The following is a 16,979-nucleotide window of genomic DNA, read 5'->3' on the forward strand; positions in this document are numbered from 1 at the left end:
ATTCTTAGGTAAGTAAATCAAGGTTTAGTTTTTTAATGCTTACGATCTTTATTCCCAAATCTGCTTTATCTATCTTATACGATTTTATAGAAATAACCTATAATTGTAGTAAAAAACAACACTTTTCATTAGCACTGAGAGTCACAATGTTGACTCCCAGTGCTAATGAAAAGTGATGATTTGCTGCTTAGATGGCAACTACTTAACATTTTTGGTTTTATATAGAAGAAGGTCTCAAATTGTTCGGAGGTAAAAAAGAAACTAGACAACTCACCAAGTTGACGAAGAAAATTAGAAATCCAAGTGCCTTCAACTCTTCAATATGCAAAAGAAAATTGCTGATACACCCAAGGACCACGATGACTTCACTCGCAAACCTTACGGCATCCAGGGGGGATTCATAGCTAGCAAGGTCCTGGGGACGTCGTGTACAAATGGCACAAGTCATCAGTGTAAGATGCAAAGCGAGTACCATCAGCCGTACGAAGAACTGTCTCTACATGCAATAAAAACATTGGCTACCAAGAAATATTCTTTGATTGGATGAATGTCAAATACGGTGAATTTTTCTGTTGAAAAGTGTGCTATGATAAGGTGGATGCAAGCTATGATATTTTTTTGTGTTTGACCTCTCTCTTTTCGTTTTTGTTCCTTACTCTTTCTCACTCCCCTCTCTTACTCTTACACTCCCTTTCTTTTTCCCTCCCTCTCTCTCTCCCTCTCTTTCCCTCTCTCTCCCTCCCTCTCTTTTTCTCTACCTTCTTCTTTCCCTCTCTCTCTCCTTCTTTCTCTCCCTTTCCCTCCCTCTCCCTCCCCCTCTCTCTCCCTCTCTCTCTTTCCTTCTCTCTCCCTCTCTTTCCCTCTCTCTCCCTCCCCTCTCTCTCCCTCTCTCTCTCTTTCCTTCTCTCTCCCTCTCTCTTTGTCTCATTCTCCTTCAGGCCTTCCCCTTTTTCCTCTTCCAATTTTCTCTGTTCATCTTTCTTCGTCTTAATTTCTCTTCCTCATCCTATTTCTATTAAACACCCTTTCTTTATTTCTCATTTTTTGTTCTCTCTCAGTTTTTTCTCTTCCATTCTCTTTGCTGTCTCTAAGATAACTGTTGAAACTTTTTGGAGTCTTTCTTTCAAAACATACATAAATCAAGTTCTCACCAAATAGCCAACTATACTGTATATCTAATTGTTTGTAAGAAAACTTCAGCTAGAATTTCATAGTATAGCTTATGAAGCCAAGGCAGGCTGCATATTTGTCATATAGCCTAAGCAGGTATATAGAATCAGGACTGCTGATGATTTTTGACACTGCTCACTCACCTACTGGGATGGTAATAATGGCAACACTACAAGAATTTAAATAAAAATGCAACATTAGGCTTATTTTTGTTTAACCTGATGAAACGATTTTAAAAGCTGAACTATTTTAATGCGTAGTAGATTAATTTCTGGCACTGTCAGCTGCACTTTGAGATACCACATGATTCAATTTTCCAACTGAAGAATTTGACACAAAGCCAGCGATAGAAGAGGAAATAAAGGAATGCTTCACATGAGATTCAGACTCATGACTTTTAGCTTGATAGACTGGCTTTCTAATACTTACACCGATCAACTACCTTATTACTGAATATCGCGCATTCAAATCTTGTGTGAAGCAATCTTTTATCCTAACCTGGGCTTCAGACAGACAGACAGACAGACAGACAGGCAGATGTATGACTGGACAAATGGATGAATGGACAAACAAATGTACAAACAGACACAACACATGTTATGGTAAAGTTAGAAGGCTCAATAGAATTATGAACCCAAGAGCGGTGGAAGATTCCCATTAGTTGACAAAGTGAATGCAGTTGATCGAAACATCTTGTTTACAGTATCTCTGCAATGACTTGCGTATCATACAAACTGATATTCAAGCAACACAAATTAGGTTATTCACTGGCAAAACATGAGAAACTTAGCAAGTTTTCCGATGCTGAAGTGTGAATGCATGTTGTTTCTCTTATGCTACTAAGATAGTGCACCTAGAAATAGTGATATAACAAGAAAACTGTTATGTTTGCCCCTACCAATCAACAAACCATACGCCGATCAGTTCAAGGATGTAATCGCTCTCTCTCTCTCTCTGCTTATAACTGTCACGGTGTCAGCTGGTCAATAACTCATGTTATATATGTTAAAACCAGGTGCCGCTACACATGGTAATGATAGTGAACTGTCTAGGATAGGTTATACATGTATACTATCATGGCGCATCTCCCTAGTAACTAACCCTGACAAAGGTCTTCCACTTTTCATCTAGCAGTTGTCTTATCACACCACCCTGCAGCATCTCTAAATGGTTGTCTGTTTCTCCATTTACAACAATCATCAGTGCAGAGTTCCAGTCTGCAACAAAAGACTGTGTTTTACATGACTGTCGAATTAAATAACTTGTCTCTACTTGCCTCTCTAATGCCTATGTGCATGTTCTTTTACCAACCCACTTCCCACCCACAAATTTATTCTATAAATAAAAAAACACATTAGGGTATTTTGGTTTTTAAGCGTAAACCACTTATGAATTTCTTTCTACCATTCCGTCAGCTACCCACCGATCACTCACAAACATATTCTGTAAATGAGAAAAAACAAGTTTTTGTTTTTATCCATCAAACTAGGTTGTCTAGGCGAGGATGGTTTCATTCAACGAAAGACTTTCTGAAAACAGGCTGACTTACTTGTTTTTCCTCCGATTCCTATCGAATCAACAGCATGCAGAGGGTAGAGAGAGCACCCGATGTTACTGAATCTCCAGAGCTCAATTCGATGTAGCTCCATAATTTCATTGAAAATGTGCTGTCGACCGAGCTTGCTGGCGAGTGCCAAGGGAGTTAAGCCATCTTTAGATCCTGGTCGGCCATTTTTAATCCAGGTGTTGGCAGGTCTGATATGGTGTCTGACGGCGTGTGAGTACATATCGAGCTGGTTGTTTATGACTACCATATGAAGTACTGTGTTACCTAAAGAGTCCTGAAGGTTGGGGTCAGCACCATTGCGAAGCAGGAAATCGTATATGGAATCTCGGCCGAAGCAGGCAGCGAAAGCCAAAGGATACTCTCCGTAGTATGCATAACCTAAAATTGTATACCCGCTAACTATTACTGTTTCAGTTTAAAAAAACTTACTTTAAGTGTAAATAAACCATTAAACCTGTTTTTAGTTTAAAAAACTCCAATTTTAATGTATCAATAAATTACTGTACTTAAGTTTTTAAATTCAAAATTTAAAGCTGGTATTTAGCATATAATTCTCTTACTTCTCACAGCATTTTTGCTTATTAAGGTTTTATTGATCCTGATGTTTAGGATCAGCCTTATAGTGAAGACTGCTAACAAGTTTCTTCTGTGCTATTTATTATGCTAGCACTTGTACCTAGACAAGCGATGATGGCAAGGGCTAATATATTGTATGTATCTGGTAGAACTATGGAGTCAATCCTGCCAAGCCCAGTTGTAGAAACTCAACCAAAATTACTTCTGCCTGGAAAGCAAAAATGTGAGGTTTTAACATAATTGTTTAATGTTGAAATAATCAAACTCAATTTGAGTTTCATTATTACAAATTCCAATTGAGTAAATTGAACTCAATTTTAGTTTGATTTAGCGTAATATTCAACTACTTATTTCTGTAATATCGAAAAAGTTGAAGTGAAAAATCCGGTTCATGGTAGTTTATGGAGGCAACCATACAGTCATACCTCAACATACGAGCTTAATGTGTTCCAGGGCTGAGTTCGTATGTCAACTTTTTTGTGTCTCAAGGCACTATTTTCTATATCAAATAACTAAATACAAATTAATCTGTTACCATAACAGAAAAATACCACATACCACAGGATATTACAATGGTAAAATCTGTTTTCTACTTTTGTAATTTAGTACCTACGCTAACAAAGTAACAAATACTTTTTTAGTTGTTAAAATCTGCAATAAAATGTAACATTACTATAGACACTGCTGTAAGTTTTTACCTTCGAGGAGGACGTACTGGCTAACGAAGGTCTGTGAGAGACTTGACTGCAACACATTCGGTACACAAAACTTTTGTGACGTTACATAGCACAAACTTTGAACTTAACCATAAATCAGTTTAGCTTATTAAACATATGATTAAAGCTAAGGTTTAATCTATTGCTAGACCTACTTTAATTTTGTCCTTTTAATTTTGTATTATCTGTTTCCGATTTGGCCCTTCTTGCCTCACGTTCACAATAACTTTTAGCCAACCTTATAAAACTGTTTTTTCATACTGTTCAACTTTTTTCAAATAATAAGTAATTTTGTTCTCGAAATCGGCTTCTCGCATACTTGTCCATATGGTGGCCATCGAGAACCTGCTCGTATGTTCCTATCTCAAAGATTAGTCGTTTCTTAAAGAAGAAACTTGCTCAAAATGCTGCTTATATCGGAGCGCTCGTTTGTCGAGGTGTGACTGTATATAGCCCAAAGGTCAAACACACTAAGTGATATGTAGCACCATATCGCACGGTGTGACGCCAATCAGCACTGGAACTCGTCCAGCGAGTTGGTGCTGACCGACAACGCTAGACTTTCCCTATCAGAACTTTTTTGAGCATGAGATGCATTTCAATTAGTTGGTTTCCACAGAATGCAATGCTCTGGCTGCTAATTTTTGTGTCAATGTTCATTAACGTACAGCAATTTACACTTCATCAAAATGAACACTGAATTGTTCATATATTTAAAAAGAGCACACCCAGTCCTGTAGGAGAATTACACAAGAATTACAATGATATATAGATGAAAACCAACATTGGGGAGTCAATCGTTGCACGGGCTGACCATTTTGAGAGTAGTAAGTTTTTATTATATTAAAAAAACTATTACAAAGTAAACTATATATGAAAATCGTAAAATATTACTATTAAAAATACAAGAATCATTTTTTTCCTATGTCTTGTAGTGTACAATTCGTGAAAGTGTGATAAACCTAATCGTTGTCTAGAAAGTGTTATGTTATCATGTACATCATGCTGTTACAATGTCACCAAGTGCACCAATTTGTGGTTTATACTGTACTGACTTAGTATGTGTATTAGCTAGATGTAGTGGCTTTTGTATCGTTTATGATCAGTTGTTATTTGCTTCTAGAACTGGTTGCTTGTGCCTTCTCTGCTCTTCAATAAATGTAATTAAAGGGAACCATATACAAGTAAATTGTATGACAGATAGCGCCATAATGACTTAAATTTATTAACAACTCTGAAGACACTAATATGGAATTTGATTGGCAGTTACTGAGCGTGCCTGGGTTATCGTTTACTGGTCAATCGATGAAGTGTGTTTATGCACACGCCAGCGATAGCTCCGCGCTCCTCATGACGAACGTGATAAAATCGCCTAATTTTTTTTACACCTTTAGCCTGACTGAGCAAGGCTAAATATTTGATTATACTCACACCTACACTGCATATAGAGTGCAGCAAGTATCTATTGGCAAAGTGCGACAACACGTCATAACTTTTCCTTTTTGTTCTATGACAATTTTAACAGAACGGCTTTTATACTTGATCTTTCAACTTAGCCTATTCATATTACCTTAGTTTAAGTTGCAATGTTACTTAAATCTTTTGAGAAGCTACATAACAAGCTTAAACCGAGATCACTATGTTCATTGCTTCATTCAACAATGAAAAGCGTTCATTTTCATTCAGTTAAAAATAAATTTCACTGCAAAATCCCTTTCTTAAAATATGATAGTTTTGAAATAAACTTTTAATAGCTTCCAAAGCTATGTAAAAGGCAGCGCTATCATTCAGTAATAGCTGCCTTTAACTCGATAATCATAAGGTAGAAATTAATAAAATTACGAGCCGGTGCACCTACTCTGAACATTGAACTTCAGATATAAATCAATAGAAGTGTGTCTGTTTTCATTTCCTAATCAAACAATAATATTGGCATTCTGGATCACTCTCTGATTCTTTAAAAAGGAACTTGATGCAGAATGACAGAATATCAAGCTCACCAACATAGTCGGTGTTGTTGGTCTCCTTTTTTATTTGATCCTCCGGTAAGAAAAACCTTCCTGTGGCTTGTTGGTTGACATTTGCACCACTTTTAACAAGCAGTTTAACTGAGTCTAGGTCTCCATTAATGATGGCCAAATGTAAGGTGCTCTCACCTGCAGCACATGTCATAGATCATATCTGTTACTATTGAAAATTATGAGCTGGGCAAAAGTAGATCTGTCTGGAAACGCTATGATAATTAGTCGATCATAGCGAAGTAGACCATACATTTATAAGTTACTAACAGGAAGCCCTGCGCTGCTCATGTATAATAATAATAATAGGTAATAATAATAATCCATGAATACAGTCATGGAAACTCGTACATGCGACAGTTCGCTCTTGAGTCTCTAATCAGATAGAACATGTCACATTTATATGGAATACGGAAGGTCTAAGATACCCTGACAGTGCTTTAAGTAGGCCTGCTTTTTTACATTAAGTAAGGCAGCGAGAACGTGTGGAACTCTAGCATTTTGCTCTTTGAATTCTTCTATAACTCATATTCTTATAAAGAATTATAAGCATTGTAAAAATTGTAACTCCTATAATTCTTTCCTCACGCAAGAATTTTTTAATGTCACGGAACACGATTTCTATTATGGCAAAAACTATTTCACAATTTAGAAGGTGGTTGATTAGTGCAGTAGGTAGAGTGTCAGTCTAGCAAGCAAAATATCGTGAGCTCAAGAATTGTACAATGCAACTTTTTATAAACACTTTAGTTAGTACATACAGTATCCTTAGTTACTTAAACAACTTCTTGGCCGGTAAAACATATGGATAGGTGATTTCGGCCATTGTAAGACTTTGTGTATACGCTAAGGGCAAAATATAAGCTGAGTTTATATTGAATGTCGTAAATGTAGCTTTGAAAACTACTGACCGAGATGCTGCTGCAGTTTTTGGTGCCAATGGAAAGCAACCCAAAAAATGTAATTAAGTGGTGGAGATGTCGCATGAAAGTGACCACAACTAATGACCTCATTACTTAATTACAAGTACTGAATATTGCCAAGTGTCTTATACTTGAATAAATAATTTTTAGCGTTGCCGCATTATACAAGGTACTTTAACCCCAATGATAGTGAGAAGTTTACAGATATGGTTTTTAGATGCCATACCATGTAAGCCGTACTCCAAACCTATAAACAAAATTTTAGGCCTATATGTGTAGCATATACATTTATGGTACTTTCTGTAGCATAGGATTTATGGTACTTTCTGATAAAACTAAAATTAGCCTGAAAGATGCATCTGAACAAATAACTATGATGGAACTTTAAAATTGTCACAATCAACTATCTTTAACGAGGCTATGTTTACTCAGCTTTGAACTTTATCAGTTTCAGCTTGTGCTGAGCCAGTGAAACTTTAAATTTGGCTCAGAGCTTAAATAAACGGCTTTCGTGCGTCGGCGTCTCCCGTGGGAGAAAACCTTGAATAAGGGCTGATGAGCGCAAGTTTAAAGCTCCCACCTACACAAACTGCTACACTGCAAAACGCTCATAATTATAAATCTTCTTTTGTGCTGGAAAATTATACAAATTTATATATGCATGATATATTTTGACCATGTTGATGGTTATCATAAGAAATAGATCTTATTTTTTATTCTGTATTATCATCTACAAATTGTCTGACTAATTCCTTTAGGAATGAATATTTTATCATAAATGAAAATTAACTTTTTTGGAAAAGAAAATTATATTTCGGAGCCAAGTTTCCTTAGAAAAGATTATATAAAAAAAGATTTTAACCAAGGTATCACGATGATTTCATGATACTTATGCATACTGACTAGGGCTAAAAACCTAGAACAGAGCTCTGTTGTATTAGGACTTTAGAATCATGCTATGAGTAGCTAATGGATACTTGGCTACCATCCAACTTAAATATGGCTGACTGCGATCTGCAGCATCTCATTTGCTTTAACATTGCGTAAAATATAGAGGAGCGTGAGGAAAGTCACATTTAGCAACAGAAATTTTGAGATAAACTGCGATTTTATTAAACATTTATTAACACAGATATACTATGGGCATTTCTCATTGTTTCAGGGCATATAACATCTAGGTGTGTCCCGTTCTTGGATATTGTTCATCAGTTGTATTGAGTCTACCAATAAACTAGACAATATGATAGCTTCGTCAAAACTGTGTTATACATATGATACTTGGAGCATTGGGAATTTTTCGGTCACAGCATGACAGGGTGTGAAAAGCTGGATTTATCTAAGCTTGCCGAATTGCACGATGGATCTTTTACAGGTCTTGACCAATTTACTGCATCAGCCTCAAATACTTCCCACAAGCATAATTAAGTCTCTCAAACAACTCAACAAAGGTTTTTGGTCAAATAGAAATAATTCTAAAACTCTAGCAATCAAATCTTGGTGAATGTGTATTTAAAAATTTTCTTATTTTGAACTTATTCCTACAGCTACTCTTTATTGAATTTATGAGGTCTAAAAGCTGTAGAGATGTTTGCATTATTATACTAGAATGCAAACATAGATATAAACTAAAGTAATTATATAACGAATAATCACTTTAGTAAAGCTGATAAAAAGTTAAATGCAAACTTGAATAAAAATTTTGATATATATAACAAAGATTTATTAACGTGTGAACTATTCAAGATTCTTTAATGCATTTTTAGCCCCAAAAAATAGTTGAGGCTGCGCGAAAAATGACAGTCATTAAGGGGCCGGCTTACAAGAATTAGACAATGTCTTACCGTAGCGATGCTCTTTCTCAACGATATCATTGGCCATCTTCGGGTAAAGCTGGAGCAGAATTTTGGCTATCTCATTGTGAATAGGAGTGCTATTATGATAGCATAAATGTAAGATCGTCTCCCCCATTACTCCTCGCCTGTGTAAGTCCCAGCAGACACTATGACTCTTGAATCTTACAAATCTGTTGGCTGTGAAATCTTGATACTGCCTATAGCTTGGCTCTGAATGCTAAAATATAACATCTATAATAAATAATATAATATATAACATATGATATAATAAATAGTGTAATATATAAAATATTATAAATAATCTTTTATATGGTGTAAACTAGAGAGCATTGCAATATTTTATAGTATGCATTTTTTATTATGTATCACATTTATTACTAAATATCATGTTTTTCCTTATGAAATATGCATAAAGTACGTAATATATAGTCTGATCTGTAGCAAACAATTTGAATAAAGTTATGCACTGCATTTTATATTTATAATACAAAATCTAATATTTGGTATAAATTTAACACAAAATATAATATACATATACATCACCAGAATATTTTAAATATATGGCAAAAGATACTAAGATGGTTAGTAATATGTTATATTTTATGTTAAATTTTATATCATATTATATAATGGTATTATATATTGCTGACATTGATGCTGACCAGTTTAAAAAGAATAGCCTACACTTTTCAGGGTGTTTAAAGGGCTAAATATCTGGTAGGAAATCCGATTCGAGTGGTCTATTACGAACTTTTGGTAATAAATGGCAAGGAACAAAGACTTTTAATAAAGAAAACATGAATGTTAAATTTACTGAGTTATGGTTAAATGTTTGATGTTACTATACCACTCACTACTATACTGTATTAGAGTCATATAACCATATATGTTGTGTTTATCCAATATTGATTGGAGGGACATTTTCAATCACTAGAGACTCCAAGAACCTACTCTACGTAAATAGTATGTCTAACTACCAGCTTAACTACCAGCCTAACTACCAAACAGAAGGAATAACTAGGGTCAAAGGTAAAAGCGAGTGCGAAAAGATACAAAGCAGAGGATATATATGCGATGAATAGACAGCTAACAAGCTGAAATGCAGTGAGTGACCGACTCCAGTCAGTACTATAAATATTTAATGAACCTACACAAGGTATAATATTGTTAAAGAGTACATAACTAGCATTGGTAATCAATTTCAGTAAAATATATTTACTAGGAAGAGACTGCTGGTCTGTTAGAAGTGTTCTCAACAGGCAGCCAAAGAGGAGTCTTTGTCTAGCATAAGTACTCTCCCTGAGGGCTTATTTCCACCGAAGCTTTCATAAAACTTCACTTATTTACCTATTGCCCCTTTAATTGCTTCTCACGATTTTATCAAGGTTAACTGTTGCGCTCTCAATTCCCAGAACTACGCATGTTCTACCAATTAATGCCTGCTGTATGTAGATACGATTCAGTAAGTTTCCATAAACTGCTGGCTTGCCAATTTTTGACATATCCAATGTAAGCTATTGAGATACAAATTTTAACTTAAAAAATACGTTAACCAAAATTTCACCATCTTCATATAGAAATGGTGTAATAATAAGCGGATTGTAGAGAACTAGGCTATATTTTTATAAATTGTAGGCATGAATAGAAATAGGTTGTGTTCTCTTTGATAAACCATTTGATAAGACCTTAACATGACCCTTTACTAGCTTTTAGAGACCAATGCTAATAAATAATAAAAACTGGAATATCTAATTTTAAGAATGCTAGCAAAACGCGTTCCAAAGTTTTTTTAAATGAAAACTTTTAATTTGGTGACTTAATTATAAAATTCCAAGCAAATCATAATTTCCAAAAATCATGTTATCAACTACAGATAATTTGTGAATGGCATCAGACAAAATTTAATGCAGTCTTTCAATATTTTACCTATATCATCATAAAACAAATAGGTTTTTGATATTATGTTATATATTACAGCGTTTAAAACTAAGAGCCTAATTTAGTTATAAGTATACACTGTCTGTGTGGTGACTAGTGACACTAGTTAGCTCTACAGTTCTTATTTGGACAATAATAAAACTTTTTTGAAAACTAACTTGTATTTTTTAGATTGCCAACCAAATGGTTAAAACATAGAGACATCAAAAAGGCTGACACAAGTTTCATATTTTCCTTAAATGACCACACATGGCATCTGATGGCAGCATTACCATATATGGCATCTGATGACAGACAATACTTTCATTGTTACATTCTGATCTTCCGTGGAATTTTGTTAATGGAACTAAATGTGTTCAATTCATTGACTATTTAATGAATAGCCTCAACTAACCTGCAATTTAACTGGCACTACCTAAGACACTAATTGATTTGTTAAACCATAATATAACCAGCATTAATAACTTACGACTATTTAGCCATCATTAATTGTATCTTAAAATTGTAAGAAATTTTACAATTTGTCCATTAAATATTCCAACTAGGCAATTATGTAATCTCTGATTTGGACAAATGTTAAAAAGGGGCAATAAAATACAGCTCTATGATACTAAAACTCATCAGCTCTGTTCAATTTTTGGTAGAATGAAAAATGTTTTTATGCTTTTTGTAATATTTTTTCATCTTGCACACCGAATGATTCTGAGAATTTTCTAAAAACTGTCAGCTGAATGTTAGGTAAAAGAAAAAGTTGCCCTTTCTCTTCTTATCAACAACATCTTTGTCCAACAAAGATGATGTTGGACAAAGATAGGCGCGTTGTTGGACTTAGGCGCATCATACCTATTGGCTACTTAAAAACACACATTCTTTTGTCCATTCTAATGCCAACTTATAATAAACTACCTCTTCGCTGTCAACCTGCTGCCGCCAAGTTCTGTAGTCATTTTCCTCAATCACACGCCCTTCTCCAAAATTACTAAGATAGTTGGACTGAATCTCAGCGATACAATAATTTTGTACAGCCTCTGGTCCATCCTCTTCAAATAGCCTCACAAGAGAGCCGCCCATCCTTATGTCCATAAGCTGGTATAGAGGGTTTCGATCCATCTCCTTCAACAGAAATACACAGAAGAGGATCAAATATATGAATACTAAATATGTGAAAGTCTGTAACGTATTCTAAGTGTGTTTTTGATAAGCTTGTGAGTATGGTGAGTTGATTAAAAAACTAAAAAGGTGAACAGAAGAGATGTTGAAATTTGAAATAAGAAAGAATGAAAAGTGAAGAAGAAAAATGGTACAAATTAAGAAGAGACTAACAAAAAACCAAGTAAAATAGCAGAATAATGCAAAACTGGCATCTAGTTTGAAAAAGTCAGCTGCAATTGATTTTAGAATAAGAACAAGAGAGACTGAGTAAATCTGCATTATCTCATAACCAGACAATTCAACTTGGTAATACAGGTAATATTTATCATGCTGAAGTATTGTCTATTAGTACTTAGTCAACTGTAGTTAATAGGAGGTATCTAGTTCCTAAATCAAAGCTTAAAGTAGCTGTATAAGTTTATGATGCACTTCCTGCGAACAGTTATTTCAACCTGCCGCGCAAGTCTAAGTAGCTATGGCTACCCAAGATGCCTGAGACTCTGATATCAACAAGTAAAGAAATTGTTCAAATCACGACAAATAGTTCAAGTGCCAAAGTTATCTGCTCAACAACATTCTTGTCAGTAGGCGAAGCTTGTGTCTAAACAACTTAGCAAGAGTAAAAACTATTTATTAATTTTTCAAATTTATTTTTACATTAAAAACCAGAATGTTATTTTATTAATGGTCACTGTGATTTTCAAAACTATTTTTATATTATAAAATTCTATTTAATCCACCAAAATCTAAAGCTAGAATTTATTTTGATTGAAAGTAAATTAGGAGTTGAGTGTTGAAGATAATGATTTTCTTTACTGTAATAAAAGCCGCATCTGTCTGTTCATTCATCTGCTCATAGCCATGCTTGAGGTAGAAAAAGATTGTGTCATACGGAATTTGAACTTGTGATTAATATTAAATGTGTAAAACTGCGCCCCTCAGTATGGAATCTAGTGTGAATCAGGCAAATCAATGACTTCAAAGCCATGAATATGGTTTAAGCCGACAGGCCTATGATACCCGAGCTTGATGCAAGAAATGCACATGATTTATTCATGAATCCTACTTCGTCATTGTGTATGTGTGTATGCGTGCGTGTGAGCATGCATGTGTATGCATGCATGTGTATGTGTGTGTGTCTGTTTGTCTGAGTAATCACTATGCATTTTTAAATTTTTTGACTGATTTCATCCTCACTTCACACACTTTATCTCTTTACCTTCCTTCAAGATGTGATTTAAATTCAAAACTCTCTCTGATTTCTCAGAACTAGTCTCTTAAACACCTACCTGCGAAAGATCTAATAAAAAAGGAGAAAATTCTAGACATTGCCAGGCTTACGACAATTATTCCATAAAGTCAGGGCTGTACAAACCTCCTTGTTGGTGTGCCATCCAGAAGCTGGGTTGGAAGCGGATCCATACCAATGACAGTTCATTATGAACTCTGCTACACCTGAGTATTCCTACATGCTGAGCTGCAATGAGTCAAGTCTATTTTAACGGTCAACATTTTTGCATGAGACTGTGAAGTACAGTTGAAAATCGAAACAAAAGTTTAGTATTTCCAACTAACAGTTGATTCAAGATAGAAAGAGATAAGTGCTCTTGGCCGCGGAAGCATTGAGTAAAGAAACTGAGTAACTGTATCTTACCTTCACCTGTTGTCAAATGAAAGAAGAATCTAGAAACAGAATCTAGAGCTGTGGCTGGTTGAAGAGTTAAATAGTTTGGGCTACCTTTAGCCCAACGATGTAATGAATTCTGAGCAAAGCGCTGAAACTAAGCATCAAAACAGATCAATAAATTTTAGTCCAATAGGAACTAGAAGCGAGATAATAGCTCAACAACTACCAATTTAAAACTTATGGCATTTGCAATATTTGTCTATAAAATCTATAATGACTATATCAAATATCCTAACACAGACTACGCTGACACCGGAGAGTTGTATGGTGCCTGAGAGTACTTGTTCAGCCTTCCAAACTACCATAAGCTCACTCACTTGAGCAGCGTTTCTATTTAAATTTCAAACAATCAATCATAACATTGCGTGAGAAATTAATTTGCTTTGAAATATTTCAGTGTACGAACAAGAGAGGGAATAGCATTAATTCTTAAAATGCCATGAATTTTTATTATATATATATGGCAGCCAAAATACAGTATGTAAACGGAAATTTCATTCAATTGGAAATATATACATTGTAATTAAAAAGTTTGGTACAGCAGAAACATTCTGTGAACTTGCAGAGGCAACAAACCATCACATCAACCGATGGTGTAGAGGAAATAAATAGGAGATAAATTTTTTAAGTGATTAACTCACTTGGATATGAAACTTTTATTATGACCCGAACTATTTAAAGCCGTCCTGATAAAAATTCAGCTGCCTTTACCAGATTTGAAAAATGCTGTTTATTTATCAAGTACATGTAGGTCTTGAACTATTTAATTGAATAATGTATTTATAGTTATAGCAAATCTTAAGTAAAAATAATTGATTTAAGATATTTGTTTGGTACTATGTACTTCCACTGGAAGTACATAGTATCAAAAATACATAGTATACATAGTATACGTGGTGCTACATCGACTGCTAAGCAAAAGCGTAGATAGTAAAAAAACATAATGATACTATGTACCTCCACTGGAAGTTCATAGTATCATTATGTTTTTTACTATCTACGTTTTTGCTTAGCAGTCGATGTTCTCTCACTATGATAGATATGTAAACTTATTTTACTAACATTGTTGGATTCAAAATACTGACTTATTTAACTACTTCATACACCATTCTTAAGTTTCAATTCTCACATACCAGATATCCACTTATGATGATTTCATTTTAAACCCACCAAAAATGCATCAACAAATTGCATTGTTAATTCTTTTATTCTTTTTTCAAGTGAAATGTGATGTATACCTAAACGTAAAAATTTCAAGTATTTTTGCATCTATGACACTACATGCCATATATGTATATGTATGTATATATATATACATACATATATATATCTATATATATACCGTCTATACACCGTATATAGAATTATGTATACCACATATCTTATACCTATTTCTCAAAGTATATGTGTATACGCAGCTATTGATCTTGAGCTTTCAGCTATATAGATCTTAAAATCTTGAGATAAAGATTCTGTACCGAAAAAAATTCAATCTCGGACTCTATACCATTCATCAGACCAACGCGCTATCCACTAGACCACAGAAGTTGAATTGCTACTTTGCCAATATAAGTCAGTATATGAGAGCAATTACCCAACAGATTTGCGTACGACGCGGGTCATAGCATAACGCCACGAGAAGCTGTTCACTCACATTATTCATCGTACTGGCTGATAGCGCGCAGTTTAATAGCAAGCAACTCTAACTTAGTGCACCTCTTTACAGTGCCCAACGCCACTGTTCCGTTTTAAACAGCAAAGTTGCTGTCGTGTTAAAAAGCACCCTTCTGAGTTCTGCGGCCTATACAAAGGTGCCTATACACCTATACAAATGTACTACTCATTAAATAAAATAAATTAATGAGTAGTAATTTACATGTAATTAATATTTACTGCCAACGTGTGCCGAGAAGGTCACGTGAACGTTTGTTTCTTGCAGCCACTAGAAAAACTGCTGTTCTCACCTACTAAATTTCTACATTAAAAAGGTAAGTACATGTACTTCTTATTCAATGTTGTATTGTCTATGAATTGCCACACTTCCACTACATAACCCTCCGCTTGCGTCTCTGTACAAATTTAGTGTCTGCCAGCCATTTTGCCAATATTTCTTCAAGATATGTATACAATATTTTTCATTTTCAAACTCCATCTAGAACATTTGTTTTGGTTATATATTTCATTTTGCCAACATGTTGACAAACACTGCTATGCAAAAAATTCATTGTGTCTATACTTTGTGCATTGATAAAGCGATGTGAAGCTACAAAGCTGAACCGATCATTTACAATGTTCCTTATTCTTACAAATCTATATTACTTTCACTACTATCAGAGTCAGTGCTGCTATTGATATTTTAATTGTCTGTGTAATCACAAAAATCTGAATCGGCTATAATGTCATCAACATAAGTAGTTATCTGTTTTTTAAATTGGAGGCGTTTACAGAACTTACACAAAAATGTTCATTTTTATGTTGGATATTCCTTAACAAATATCTAAAATTAAACTAGGCTAATTTTATGGAAAAAAACTTGGGACAACACTGTCACTACTATAAAAGTCCTAAAGATAGTTGGTTGTGTTACCAACGAATAATAAAATTCAGTTACTAGCAGTTGCTGGGAAAGTCGCAGAAATGCGTCTACGGCGGTCGACCATAAAACACAGCTATTATAGAACTTGCATGGGTACTGTTACGGTGTTTTACCTATTAAATTTCTACTTCAAAAAGGTAAGTACTTCTTTTTCAATGTTGTATTGTCTATGATTTGCCACATATCCACTGCTTAAAAACGTTGGATTTGCCACTATTCGTGATAGTAAACATGTTCATTTCCTTCTTCAGCTAAGTTACTTTTACTTTTTTCCAGCTACGAGCACTACAGAACTACAGCTACTACAGAACTTGCACGGGTGCTCCTAGCATTGTGATAGGTGGCGGTGAGAAACAAGAGAGCAGGGTATATTACAAAAAAGCACACCATCTCATTCACTTTTAGAAACGCTCTCGTTGGAAATATACCACGAATAACCTGAAAACCAGAAATTTTACCAATTTAAACGGTCCCCTCTTGAAGCAGTATGATGCCTTCCAAAAAGCCTACTCTACTGCCTAAACGCAAAAACAGATCGATTCTCGTAGAGAAAGAGACCGAATTTGCAAAGCAGCAGCTAGATGAGCAGAAACTGCTGAGCAAACACGGCTACGGCTAGAAAAGGACAGAACTGCTGCTGCAGCTGCTAGAAGTATAGTACCTGCAGAACAAACGCAGCTACGCCTACAACAAAACAGAATAGCTACTGTGTCTGTCAGAAGTGCATAAACTGCAGAGTAAACAAAGCTATGCCTACAACCAAACAGAACTGTTACTGCACCT

At 34.9% G+C, this 16,979-nt stretch overlaps 1 protein-coding gene across 1 annotated transcript in view; it reads right to left on the reverse strand.

Moving 5' to 3' along the window:
* The window catches only part of LOC137387933 (transient receptor potential cation channel subfamily V member 5-like), a 38,880-nt gene extending 25,529 nt beyond the window's left edge, over positions 1–13,351 (reverse strand). The window contains exons 1-7 of the mRNA XM_068074450.1: positions 13,289–13,351; positions 11,668–11,874; positions 8,812–9,040; positions 6,030–6,185; positions 2,720–3,115; positions 2,272–2,387; positions 275–496 (exon numbers count right to left, since the gene is read on the reverse strand). Of these exons, the coding sequence (XP_067930551.1) occupies positions 275–496; positions 2,272–2,387; positions 2,720–3,115; positions 6,030–6,185; positions 8,812–9,040; positions 11,668–11,874; positions 13,289–13,351 (1,389 nt within the window). The remainder of the gene's footprint in view (positions 1–274; positions 497–2,271; positions 2,388–2,719; positions 3,116–6,029; positions 6,186–8,811; positions 9,041–11,667; positions 11,875–13,288) is intronic.
* Positions 13,352–16,979: the final 3,628 nt, after the last annotated feature.

The sequence above is a fragment of the Watersipora subatra genome, chromosome 2, assembly GCF_963576615.1.
Source record: "Watersipora subatra chromosome 2, tzWatSuba1.1, whole genome shotgun sequence".
Classification (NCBI taxonomy): Eukaryota; Metazoa; Bryozoa; class Gymnolaemata; order Cheilostomatida; family Watersiporidae; genus Watersipora; species Watersipora subatra.